The sequence below is a fragment of the Peromyscus leucopus genome, chromosome 4 (genome assembly GCF_004664715.2).
Source record: "Peromyscus leucopus breed LL Stock chromosome 4, UCI_PerLeu_2.1, whole genome shotgun sequence".
NCBI classification, from domain to species: Eukaryota; Metazoa; Chordata; class Mammalia; order Rodentia; family Cricetidae; genus Peromyscus; species Peromyscus leucopus.
This window is the reverse complement of record NC_051066.1, coordinates 94,838,210-94,851,995: the sequence shown is the minus strand read 5'-3', so window position 1 is coordinate 94,851,995 and position 13,786 is coordinate 94,838,210. Positions and strand designations below refer to the sequence as shown.

The 13,786-nt window shown below is 52.5% G+C and overlaps 1 protein-coding gene across 1 annotated transcript; it reads right to left on the bottom strand.

Annotated features, from left to right (window-relative positions):
• Nucleotides 1-440: 440 nt before the first annotated feature.
• Nucleotides 441-13,216, bottom strand: LOC114681126 (vacuolar protein sorting-associated protein 18 homolog). Its single transcript, XM_028854431.2, is given in 8 exon segments — nt 441-1,515; nt 1,518-1,676; nt 4,753-6,450; nt 6,453-6,638; nt 6,760-6,810; nt 6,813-6,850; nt 11,708-11,848; nt 12,845-13,216. Coding segments are annotated over 8 exon segments (2,916 nt in total). The 5' UTR covers nt 12,940-13,216; the 3' UTR covers nt 441-967.
• Between the last annotated feature and the right edge of the window lie 570 nt (nt 13,217-13,786).

Below are 13,786 nucleotides of genomic sequence, written 5' to 3'. Positions count from 1 at the left end.
TCAGTGCCCCAAGGTGCCAGAGGTGGAGGAATTCTGTGAGCAGCAGCGCCACCTGCTGGCCAGAGGGGAGAATATCGCTATGACTAAGGCTGAGGGACTGTAACTATAACTGAGCCTTATAATCAGAGGGAAACAAGGAACTCAAATCTGGAAGACTGCCTCTCCCCAAGGTGAAGGACCATGTGCGAAGGCTTCCAGGGGAGGTATTTATTATTATTATTTTTACTTTATTTGAGACAGGGTCATACTATGTAGCCTTGGCTGGCCTAGAACTTACTATGGTAGACCAGACTGGTCTTGAAGGAACAGAGATCCACCTGCTTCCGCCTCCTAAGTGCTGGGATTAAAGGCATGCGCCACCACACTAACGCAGGAGCCCTTCTTGGCATCCTGTCCTGTCAGGTTCGGCATCAGGATAGAGACAAGTCCAGAACCACCACCGCAGCGCAGACAGTTTAATGTTCTCCACACGTCCGCGTGGCCTTGGTGTGCCCTCAGTCTCAGGACCCCCCAGCAGTGGAGCCCCAGACTCACACACATATCTCCACATGGCCACATGAGCACGCCTACCCTCAGTACCGCCCTCTCCCCCAGTGCCCTGGGACGATGCCTAGTTCCCACAGGAGAGGGAGGGCTGGAGGCCCAGAGGCTTGGGGGGGGGGGACACAGGACGACCCAGTCCAGGTGAACACATTAGGGTAGAGCGAGAACAAAGGGAGCTGTTAGATGCAGAGGGCTGGAAGGGTCATGTGACCTCTCCAGGCTCACAGGCTGCCTGGGGGAATGAACCTCTCTCTCTCTAAGGCAGGTCTGAAACCTCAGGGCAGCAGCTTGGATCCCCCTCCCCAACCCCCCACAATCACAGGCCCGGAGATCTCAAGGACTGAACGCCAACCAGAGTATGGCGTTCTCGGGAGGGTCGGGTAGCTGTATATCCCTGCCTGTCCACCCACAAGGGGACACCCTCCTATAGCCAGCTGAGGTGCTCCTCCTTGTAGTGCTGGGGGTCGATGAAGGGCCGGTCAACAGAGCGAATCATCAGCTCCCCGCAGTACACGCACTCAGCAGCCACCAGTTCGTCCAGGTCGGCCTTGAGCTGTTCCCGGCTGGGCCCCCCCGCCGGGGCCTCAGCTTCGGCCTCTTTGGCCTTCCCAGAGCCTTTGGTGGGGGGAGGCGCAGCCCCAAGCTTACGCTGCAGCTCCTCCAGCTTGGCCTGCTTGCAGGCAGAGAGGCCGGGCCTCACCGCCTGCAGGAGACAGTCGGCGTGGAACATGTGGCCGCAGAGGAACAGGTAGAAGGGCCGGTTGAGCAGCGGGAAGTCACAGGTGGAGCATTTGTCCTGGGGCTCCACGGTGCCATAGCGTCCCCGCAGCTCCTGCAGGTCCCGCCGGATCCGCTGGGCGCTGGCCGTGGCTTCCTCCATCTCGCGCTGCAGCTCCTGGATGTGGTGGTTGTAAGCCTTCAGGGAACTGCAGATGGCCTCCTTGAAGTGGTCGATGGTGACAAAGTCGGGAAGAAAGGCAGCACATCCTCAATCTTGAGCAGGGGGCAGCTGGCCAGGCAGGCCATAGCGGTCTGCACGTCCTCCTCCTCCTGGACCACGTGCCGGGCGATCTTGAGCCACAGTTTCTTGCGAAGCTCCTCGTCCTCCTCCGGCAGGTCCGCGCACTGCTTGCCAGGTCCACGTCCACCTGTGGAGAGACCGTGGGGGTCAGGGTCCAGCCACTCCCCACCCAGGATCAGACTACTGGAAAGACAGGTGGTCCCAGAAAACCGGGCCTGAGGAGAGGGCACAAGCAGGATTCTCCACACTCCAGGTGGCCAGAGGCACAGCAGAGATCTGTATGGTCTGTCCTATCCCAGCTATGGCAAGGCTATGTTTGGGGGCAGGCCTCCCCTGTTAAGAATTTAATGATCAGCTGGAAATGCCCAAAGCATGGTGCCGCACACCCACACCCCAGCACCCAGGAGGTGGAACAGAGATGGTGTTGCACACCCACAGCCCAGCACCCAGGAGGTGGAACAGAGATGGTGTTGCACACCCACACCCCAGCACTCAGGATGTGGAGACAGAGCATGGTGTTGCACACCCACACCCCAGCACCCAGAAGGTGGAGACAGAAATGGTGTTGCACACTCACACCCCAGCACCCAGGAGGTGGAGACACAGATGGTGTTGCACACCCATACCCCAACACTCAGGAATTGGAGACAGAGATGGTGTTGCACACCCACAGTCTAGCACCCAGGAGGTGGAACAGAGATGGTGTTGCACACCCACAGCCCAGTACCCAGGAGGTGGAGACAGGGATGGTGTTGCACACCCACAGCCCAGCACCCAGGAGGTGGAGACAGGGATGGTGTTGCACACCCACACCCCAGCACCCAGGAGGTGGAGACAGGGATGGTGTTGTACACCCACACCCCAGCACCCAGGAGGTGGAGACAGGGATGGTGTTGCACACCCACAGCCTAGCACCCAGGAGGTGGAACAGAGATGGTGTTGTACACCCACAGCCCAGCACCCAGGAGGTGGAGACAGGGATGGTATTGTACACCCACACCCCAGCACCCAGGAGGTGGAGACAGAGATGGTGTTGCACACCCACAGCCCAGCACCCAGGAGGTGGAGACAGGATGCTGCAGAGTCTGAAGCCAGCCTGGGCTCTGGGAGACCCTGTCTCCAAAAGCAAAGCAAGTCACATGGGGAACTATTTGGGCTCCTGCTTCAGTGTTCTAAATCCTGGGGTGAGGCTCAGCTTGAGGCCAGCCTGGGCTACGCAGTGATCAGTTTGGGGTACATAATGACACCAATAGAGTGAGACTCTTTCAAAAACCCAAATAACAAGCTGGGTGTGGTCTTGCACAGGCCTGCAACCCCAGAGTTGTGGGAGTGGAGACAGGAAGGTCGATGGAGTTTGAGGGCTATCAGTGTAGCCCAAAACCTCCAGGTTCAGAGAGAGACCCTGCCTCAAAGGAATAAAGCAGAGAATGATGGGTGGGACCAGCAGATGACCTCCTCCGGCTTCTACACGTGCACACACCAACAAATAAGCAAACATTGCTTCCTTGCAATCTTTCAGGATTTGAGAGATGTAACTTAGCATCTTCTCCTGCTAATCTGCGCACCGGTCACCATGTGCTTATGAGTGCTTAGTTTATTTATTTATCGGTGCCTGTGGCGTTCAGAAGAGGCCATCAGATCCCTTGAATTGGAGTTACAGATGGTTGTGAACCACCATGTGGGTGCTGGGAACTGAACTCGGGTCCTCTGCAAGAGCAGCAAGTGCTCTTAACCTCTGAGCCGTCTCTCCAGCCCATGTTGATTTTTATTTTTCTTTTTGAGACAGGAGTTGCTCACTATGTAGCCCAGGCTGGCCCAGAACTCACTGTATAGCCACTACAATCAGCTCCTAAATGCTTTATTTATACAGTCCTAATTCATATTATTAGGTTAAAAAAAAAAAATACTCTTAGCCGGGTAGTGGCGGTGGTGGCACACACCTTTAATCCCAGCATTCAAGAGGCAGATGCAGGTAGATGGGAGTTCAAGGCCAGCCTAGTCTACAGAGCAAGATACAGAAGAGCCAGGGGTACACAGGTTTGTCTCAAGAAACAAAACAAAACTACTCTTTTCTTTTCCCCCTTTTTTTGTTTTCGAGACAGGGTTTCTCTGTGTAGTTTTGCGCCTTTCCTGGATCTCACTCTGTAGCCCAGGCTGGCCTCGAACTCACAGAGATCCGCCTGGCTCTGCCTCCCGAGTGCTGGGATTAAAGGCGTGCGCCACCACTGCCCGGCCAAAACTACTCTCGACATTTCATTACCTTCACAAACTCTTGGATTGCGATTATGGAAGGGGGGTAGGTGTGTGTATCGGAGTGCACGTGTGCAGGTCAGAGGACACTTCTGGCGTCGGTCCTCTCCTCCCAGTCCCCCTCACCGGGGGCTCTGTGGGTGGAACTCAGGCTATCAAGTCTGTCCAGTGCTCTCACCTGCCCGGCCACCCTGCTGCCTCATTACCACCATTTAACGGGTAATCTAAGGCACAGAAGGGTTCAGACACCAGCCCCACGTCACACAGCAAGTCGACAAAGTGAGAATTCAAACCCTGATGTTCTAGTGTGTGTTCCTTTTTCCTTCCCTTCCCTTGCCTTTTTTTTCCTTCTTTCCAAAGACAGGGACTCACTTGGGGTCTGGGGAGATGGCTTCAGTGGTTAAGAGCACTGGCTGCTCTTCCAGAGGACTAAGATTCAATTCCCAGCACCCACATGGCAGCTCGAGACTGTAACTCCAGTTCCAGGGGATATGGAACCCTCACTCAGACATACATGCAGGCAAAACACCAATGCATGCTGGATGGTAGTGGCACATGCCTTTAATCCCAGCACTTAGGAGGCAGAACAGGTGATCTCTGTGAGTTCAAAGCCAGCCTGGTCTACAGAGTGAGTTCCGGGACATCCAGGGCTACACAGAGAAGCCCTACCTTGAAAAACAAAACAAAACAAAAAAGCAAAAAAACAGGTAGTCACTGTGTAGCCTACACAGGCCTCCAACTCACAATCCTTCTGCCTTAACCTCCCAAGTGCTGGGATAACAGGCAACAAGCACACACCTCAAACTCAGCTTTCAGTCTGAGTTTTCAGTCTCTACACTACAGCACTTCTCTGCCCGAGAAGCCAGCGAGAGCTAGCCTTACCTCCCCGAAACCTTCCTGCCTCTTTAGGTTACTTCTTTCCAGGTCCCTCTCCTGGATGAGGTCAAGATTTACCTGCAGGGCCAGGTCCACAGCTTCCTCGTACAGCTCCAACACCTTATAGACATGGACACAAGCCCGGTGGTGACCGTGCTCAGCACAGAGTCGCAGCGCGTATTTGAGATCGTAATGCACACGGTGCGGGCTGGCTCCAGCTTGCTCCAGGTAGGCCAGCAGCGAGGCTGGCTGGCCGCGGGCATACAGTGACAGCAGGTAGTTGTGGATGGCCTGCTCGGTCTCGCCAAGCACATTCACGCAGAATTCCATATAGCGGATGGCCTGGCTCACCTGCTGGGCCTCGCCACCCTGGCTGTAGTTCACCAGGGCAGGGATGAGCTGCCGAGCATCCAGCCGGCTGCCCATCTCAATCCAGGCATCTACGAGCTGGCGGGGGATATGTCGGATGAGGATGGGTGAGAACCTGTAGAAGAGCTGCGGGTCGCGGTGGCGGGCGAGGACGGCCAGGGCCTCCTCATGGGCCTCGTGCTGGCAGTGGTACGCCACCACCCGTTCGTAGTCCTGCATGATGACCGCGAAGTACACCATGTGCTCCGTGTCCCCGTGGCTGGCGAGCAGCTCGTGGATGGAGGCCCGGCTGGCAAAGAGCCACTCCTTGTGCCGAGGGCTACTGAGAAAGGTACGGAAGCACTCCCGTGCGTCCCGGTAGAGATTCAGAGCGTCTGGGTCACCCTGCAGGGCACCAAGCCGGCTCAGGTAGAGCTCCGTCAGCCAAGTGGTCAGCAGCGTGGCCTGGGTCCGCTCGGTCGGCTTCAAGCCGGCCAGTTTCCGCTGCAGAAACTCGGCCAGCGCCTCCTCTTGCCGGGCCTCCAAAAACTTGAGGGCGATCTCCTCGAAGTAGCTCTGGGTCAGCGCGTAGCAGCGGGCGCTCTCCAGGTAGCGATGCTGGCGAAAGCAGAAGTCGGCCTCGCGGGCCAGGACTGTGTCCAGGCAGTCTGGCCTCTCCCGGCAATACTCCTTGGCCAGGTCGAAGCGGTTCATGTCCAGGTACGTGCGCCAGACATCCCGCGCCTCCCGCTGCACGTGGTACCGGAAGACGGCGCGCTCCGTGTAGGCCCACAGGTGACCCGTGGACGAGTCCTTCACCATGTGCCTCAGTGGCCCAAACTTCTCCAGGAAGTGATCCCGCAGCACCACCTGCCCCGTCAGGGTACACACCGCCTCCACCCGGTCGGCCAGCAGCAGCAGGAAGTGAAACTGGGTCAGGACGATGGCCAGCGGCGGGCTGGCTCCGGGACCGACGCCCGCGGGATACTCCCACACTCGCTCCTCGCTCAGCAGGGAGTCGGGGCGGCCGCAGTCCAGCGAGCCGTACAGCACACCATCTCCCATCATCCAGGCGAAGGCGCGAGGCGCAGAGCGTAACTTGGGGGTGTAGAAAGCCAACTCGCTATACCCCAGGTTGCTAGGAAACTCGCGGAACGGGGGCGGGTGGTCGGTGTAGGCAGCAAAGAGCCCCGAGAAGCCCTGGGCTTCGGCGTCCTCCACGGCTCGGCCTATGAACTGGAAGAGGCGCTGTCGGGTGGTAGCGATGACAAAGCCTCGCCCGTCCGGGCCGCGCTCCGCCTCGAGGGAGCACACAGGGGCCGGGCCTCCTTCTTCATTTAACACGTACAGGGGCCGGAAGTAGAGATCCGGGGCAGGGCCAAAAAGGCCACCTTCGCTGGCTGAGAGCTCGCCTCAAAGATCTGTCCTTGAGCTGTGCCCACCAGGATGGGGCCGGTGCTGCTCTCGTTGCCCAGCGCTTTGTTCCAGCCGACGCTCTCCACCAGCTGCCCCTTCCAGCGTGCCAGGGGCCGGACCTTCTGCCCGTTGCGGTTCATATAGAGGACCTCGGTGCTACTCAGAGCAACCAGCAGGTGAGAGCCTGGAGTGGGAGGAACATGGCACCTGAGCGGATACGGTGTCTTCCTCCCTGTTCAGACCCCACCCATCCAGGCCTGAACTCTCTCTCACACAGGAGCCCTCCTGGATCTCCAATCACTTACCAGTGTGGTCCAGGAACATCTTGTGAACCTTGGCGTCATCCTTGCGCCCAGTTCCACGCGGTTGGGTTCACTTGCCTTGCCCAAATCGATGCTGTAAAGGCGAGAGTCACAGTGTTACTCTCAAGGGAAGTCCCCTTCTTAAAATATTTACATTATTTATTTAATGTGTACGTGTTGTGCATGAACATATGTAAGTGTATGCAGGAACCCATGGAAGTGAGAAGGTGGTATTGGATTCCCTGGAATTATTGGAGTTACAGACAGTTGTGAGTTGCCATGGGGGTGCTAGGAATCTAACCCAGGTCCTCTGCATGAGCGGTAAGTACTCTTAACCACTGAGCCATCCTCCAGCACCTGGGAAGTTCCTTTTTAGATCACAGACTTGAATGTCTAAGGCTACATAGACACAAAAGATTCTTTTGTTTGTTTTTTGAGACAGGGTTTCTCTGTGTAACCTTGGCTGTCCTGGAACTTGCTCTATAGGCCAGGCTGGCCTCGAACTCACAGAGACCCACCTGCCTCTGCCTCCTGAGTGCTGGGATTAAAGGTGTGCGCCACCATGCCCAGCTTTGCTTTTAATTTTTTATTGCACTCATTAATTTAGTGTCGGGGAGGTGAACATGCATACTCCTGCACACCTGTGGAAGTCAGAGGACAACCTGTGGGAGCCAGTTCTTGTCTCCACCGTGTGCACAGGTCCGTGTACACAGGTCTCCACCGTGTGCACAGGTCCGTGTATACAGGTCTCCACCGTGTGTGTGCACAGTCCGTGTACATAGGTCTCCACCATGTGCACAATCCGTGTACACAGGTCTCCACCATGTGTGTGCACAGTCCGTGTACACAGGTCTCCACCGTGTGCACAGGTCCGTGTACACAGGTACAGGCTGTGAGGTTGGCAGCAAGCGCCTTTACTGGCTCAGCTATGTCTCAGGTCCTTGTTATTAATAATTGCACGGCATTCCACTTTACAGCTGAATTACAATTTAGTCACTATTTCCTTGTCAATGGGCATTTAGCTCAGGCCATTTTTCTTACCACAAATGATGCAATGATCGATATTCATGAGTTAGTACCCCTTCAAATGGATACTTTTCTTTTTATTTATATTCACTTAAATTATGACTGAATCTAATTCATAGATTTTTTTTTTTTTTTTTTGAGACAGGGTTTCTCTATAGTTTTGGAGCCTGTCCTGGAACTCATCCTGTAGACCAAGCTGGCCTTGAACTCACAGAAATCCACCTGTCTCCCAAGTGCTTGGGTTAAATGCATGCACCACCTGGCTATTGATTTATTTTTAAAGTTTTTTTTTCTTCTCTTGGTGTTTTTTTGTTTTGTTTTTTGTTTTGTTTTGAGTCTTGCTATGTAACCCAGGCAAGCCTAGTTGAGACCCTCTGGCCTTACTAAATGCTGGGATTATAAACATGTGCCATCATGCCCTATTAGGTAAATTTTTTGTTTGTTTTTGAGACTGGGTTTCTCTGTGTACCTGGGATGCCTGGAACTCAGTCTGTAGACCAGGCTGGCCTCAAACTCAAAGATCTGCCTGCCTCTGCCTCCTGAGCACTGGGATTAAAGGCGTGTGCCACCACTGTCCGGCTAGTTTCCTTATAAAAACAATTGAATTGTGTGTGCATGAGTGTATGTGCGCACATACACACATGCCATGGTGTATGAGTTGAGGGTAGAGGGCAACTTGCAGGAACGAGTTCTCTCCTTCTCCCACATGGGTCTGAGGGTCTGAGGGTCTGAGGCCATCAGGCTTGGCAGCAGACCCCTCTATCCCGTTAAGTCAGTTACCAGTCCAGATGTTTCCACTTTTTTTTTTTTTTTTTTTTGATTTTTCGAGACAGGGTTTCTCTGTGTAGCTTTGTGCCTTTCCTGGAGCTCACTTGGTAGCCCAGGCTGGCCTCGAACTCACAGAGATCCACCTGGCTCTGCCTCCCGAATGCTGGGATTAAAGGCGTGCGCCACCAACGCCCGGCAAGATGTTTCCACTTTTAAGACACTGCCTCTGTATGTGGCAGCTGTCTGACCTGGGACCTCAAGTGTGTCACGCATGGCAGTCCAGGCCCCTGTAGCTTTACCAGCCCTGTTTATTACTAGATTTGAACGTCACCAATCGGATGGGTTTTAATAACACTTCTTGGTGCTGGACATGGTGGTACACACCTGTAATTCTGTTCCTAAGAGACGGAGACAGGATGATTAGAGAGTCACAGCCTTGAACTATGTGAGACCCTGTCTCCAAAACAAAAGGCCACAGTGATCTGTGATGGAGATGTGGCTACATGGGAGTGCTTTCCTGGTGTGAACAAAGATCTTGGTTCAAATAAGTACCTAAAGCATCTTATTACTATTTTAACTTCTTTTTATTTTTTATTTTAATTTTTTGTATTTTTTGAGAGAGTTTCTCTATTGTAGCTCTGGCTGTCCTAGAACTCACTCTGTACACCAGGTGCTGGGGATGTCTTTTTGTATGCTGTGGATGTGTTGCTCTGATTTGGTTGATAAATAAAACACTGGGATTGGCCAATAGCTAGGCAGGAAGTATAGTATAGGCAGGATAAACAGAGAAGAGAATTCTGGTACTCTGAGAGAGAGTTACCAGTCAGACACAGAGGAATCAACATGTGAAGGCAGAACTGAGAAAAGGTACCAAGTTACGTGGCTAAACATAGATAAGAATTATGGGTTAATTTAAGTGTAAGATCTAGCTAGCAAGAAGGCTGAGCCATTAGGCCAAACAGTTTTAATTAATACAAGCGTCTGTGTGTTTATTTGGGTCTAAGCGGCTGTGGCCCGGGCGGGACTGGAGAAAACTCCAGCTATTACTAGGTTGGCCTTGAACTCTGGGATCTGCCTGCTTCTGCCTTCCAAGTGTGGGGATTAAAGGCATGTGCCACTGTCCCTGGCCTATTTTAACTCCTTTTGCTCAGAGGTTAAAATTATTTTCAAGGACCAGTGAGATGGTCCAGTGGTAAGGGCACTTGCTGTCAGTTCTGATTATACGAATTGGAACCCTAGAGCCATATGGCAAAAGGTTGTCCTTTGCCCTCCACATGTTCACTACGGCATATGCACACCCTACCCCCACCACACAATCAATCAATTAATCAATCCATGAATAAATAAATAAATACATTTAAATATATTTTTTAAATTTCTGGGGCTGGTGAGATGACTCAGCAGATAAAGGTACTTGCCACCCTGCCTGGTGCCTGAGTTTGATCCCTGGGTCCCATATGTTAGGAGGAGGAAAAAATATCAATTAGTGAATATAACTTAAAATTTTAAAATGTATAAATTATATATGTTAGAGGGGTTAGAGAGATGGCTCACTGGTTAAGAGCACTTATTCTTTTTTTTTTTTAAGATTTATTTATTTATTATGTATACAGTATTCTGCCTACATGAGTCCCTGAAGGCCAAAAAAGAGCACCACCAGATCTCATTACAGGTGGTTGTGAGCCACCATGTGGTTGCTGGGATTTGAACTCAGGACCTCTGGAAGAGCAGTTGGTGCTCTTAACTACTGAGCCATCTCTCCAGCCCCAAGAGCACTTATTCTTGCAGAGGACCCAGGACCCACAAGGCAGCTCACAACTGTCCTTAATTCCAGTGCTGGGATAAAAGGCATGTGCAACCCACACCTAGAATAGTGTACAATAAATAAATGTATAGTGTATAATAAAATCCATTTTATTTAATCATGTGTGTGTGCACAGGTGCTCACAGAGCTCAAAGAGGCACTGAATCACCTAGACCTAGAGTTACAGGCAGTTGTGATATTCTCAATGTGGGTGCTAGGAACCAAAGTCCAGTCCACTTTATTTTTGAGAGAGGGTCTTCCACTGAATCTGGAGCTCACCCGTTTGGCCATACTGGCCGGCCTGCAAGCTCCCAGGACTCACCTCTCTGATCTACTCCAGTGCTGGGTTACATATTTCCACACGCTGCCAACTGCAACTCTTTACATGGGTTCTCCTGCTTGGAAAGCAGGCACTGTGCTGGCCGCCCTCATCCCTGAAGTTCTTTCTGGGGGCACTGCTTGTGGGTATTGTTTACCCTCCCCTTTATTCTAAACTGTCGTCCTATCAGTGCATAAGGGGTTTGTGTGTTTGTTTATTCTTTGGCTTTCTGAAATAGGGTCTCACTATGAGCCTGGAACAAGCTCCCAATCCTCTGTCATCAGCCTCCCTAGTGCTGAGACCACAGGCGTGTGTCACACACTGAAGTCTGTTGGTTTGAAACAGGGTCTCCCATAGTCCAGGCTGGCCTCAGATTCACTATGTAGCTATGGATGTCCTTGAACTTCAGATCCTCCTGCCTCTACCTCCCAAGTAATGTGATTGCAGGTGTGCACCACCACACCGGGTCTCAGCCATGCTGAGTATCTAATCAAGGACTCTGAAAACTCCACAAGTACTCTCCTAAGCGAACTCCAGCCCTGACCTTCTTATTTACAACTTATTTTACAGTGCTGGGAATCAAACCCAGGGCCTCAGGGATGCCAGGTACTGAGCCACACTCCCAGCACTAGTTGTTATAACAACTGTTCATTCTGGGATTCGTCTTTGTGGGTTACAGGTCTGACTGTTTTTTTCCAGGCGGCTTATCCCACATGATAAATGATTCTGTTGACACTTGTCAGCTAGTGGATATAGTCCAGGATTCCCCAGACAGTTCCAATGATCCGTATGGCTAACTCTGGAGGCTGAGACCACCTTTAACTGTTAAAAGACCAGAAAAATTAGCTGACTTATTCAAGACCATTAGCTGATAATCTGAACGTTTAGCTGGAATCTGAATGTAGGTCTCTCTGTCTTCATCCACTAACGTTGGTTCTCCTTGGGGAGGAATAGGGTATCTCTTGAACATCTATTGTTTCACTTGCCAAGTGTGGAGAATGAACCCCGTCAGCTAAAAGTCCCAGGTATATTACCGGAGCAGTGTATCCTTGCCCAGGCTCATGCAGAGCTGATTACAGGAAACGAGAAGACTGGTGATACGCTCTGATGGAGTGAAGTCAATCCGCTGCTTCGTGAAGATGGGCACTTCCTTCTCCAGCTGGCATTTACATACCCTATAGGTTTGGAGTGAAGCAAACAATTGTGGTAACCAGAGGAAGGGGGTGGGGGCAGCCCAGAAAACTCTAAGAAACAACAGTGTTACCTGACACTCTTCTGCTTCCCAACTATATTCCTGCCCACTGGATCTCGGTTAATGAAGAGCTCAAACATTAGTGTTCTGGTTGTCTTTATACTAAAGGATCCTGGCTTTTCTCACAGTGTGTTGGTAGTGAAGGATTGGTTCTCTGAACCTGAGATGAGGCTGTATCATGATGTGCTTGTTCCCAGCGGTAATTGGGGGGTGGTTTGGTATGGGGAGATGGTTTGGGCATTCTCTCTGGTTAGCGTTTTTGCCCACCAATCCCAAGAAAACTAAAGTTGTCCCTTCCTGTCCACACAGGGACATGGCTCAGTGAGTCTCCATAATATGTAGAGTTCTGGAGACTCGATCCCATCAGTACTGTTCCAGATTGCAGCTGTTGTCTCGATCGTCGCTGCAGTATTATCACAATATTGTGTCAACGCTGTTAGAAATGACACCCACACTCATAACTGCAGCCAGCTTTACCCAAGGCCAATCACCTCCATCTTTCCTGTTCAGTGACAAAATTCCCTTGACGATCGAACCTCCTCCTTCTATAAAATTCCACCAAGTTCTGTGTTCATTTCACCCTCTCTGTTTCCACGAGAAAAGTCTGGTGGGGGGAAAAACCCACAGAACCAGACACCAGGGAAAGCCTGGAACCTCTTTTTCAGTTCTCCCAAAAGCCAAACTGCAGCCTGGAAGGCAAGTACTTCCTTAACTGCGCCCCAGTTCCCTCTTTTGAAAGACGCTTAGGGTAGGCCTAGATCACGCGGCTGCTCCTGGGGCTCTTTCAAACTTCGACGACTGACAAGCTGGAGATTATGAGAGGCCTGGGGCTTAGATCCTGAACGCACGCCCCAAACTCTCGAGCCGGACTCCCCGACAAAGGCTAGCGGAATTGAAAGAGGCAGTGGCGGCCTCTTACTTACCGGAATGGGGGATGCCCACGCTAGGGCAACCAGTCTGCAAGACGGCCGAGCGGGACAATGAGTCCTCATACTCATCCAGGATGGACGCCATGGTGTTCGAGCTCTGGGCCTTAGGTCTAGGGTCTGGGGGTCACAACTGGTACCCCTGTCGCCCTGGGTGTGCAAGCTGTGACACCCCAGCGTCTGACAGATCCCGAGACTCTTTAACAATTCTAAGACCCTTTTCGCTTTCGCAGTATAGGACGCGAAGATCGAGGAGACCCCACTAGAAGCTGGTGCAGTTTTGCACCCCAGCTCTAGTCCCAAGAGATTATACGCTCCCCTTAGCAGATCCCAGGTGATCACAACCTCGCCCAGACAGCTCAGCTGACTCCGCCCCCGTGACGCGTGCTTATGACGTGCTTCCGGATTCTCAGAAGCAAGTATTAACCGGAGCCGAGTGCATTGGAGCCTCCACCGCGAGGCGGTGTCGGAGACTCGGGCGGCGGGGCGGAGCCAGCGCTGGGCCCGGAGCAACTCGAGCCCATCGCGCCGACCCTGCTGCAGTTCCGCATCCTGACGCTAAGAGGGCAGCCCGAGCTTCCCTGCGGCGTCCAGCAACAGGCTTTGGCTCCCGAAACTTGGCTTCCTCAGATTGTGGCTCTAAGGTAGGCTGCGCTGCGTCTGTCTGCCGGACTGACTGACGACCTGCTCTTTCTCAGTCAGTTGCTGTCTCCGTCCACCTTCTCAAGCACAGGCAGAACAGTCTTCGCTTCCCTTCCTCCACTCCCAGGGGCCCACCAGTTTCCAGAAAGTAGCTGGATGGGTCAGAAGTGTGGCTTAGTGGCAAAGTCGTTGCCCAGGGTGCATAAGACCTGGATTTTTCGTATCATCGCAAAAAGAAAACCACACAAAATTTTATCTCCAGCACTAGGAAGGCTGGGGCAGAAGGAATATTA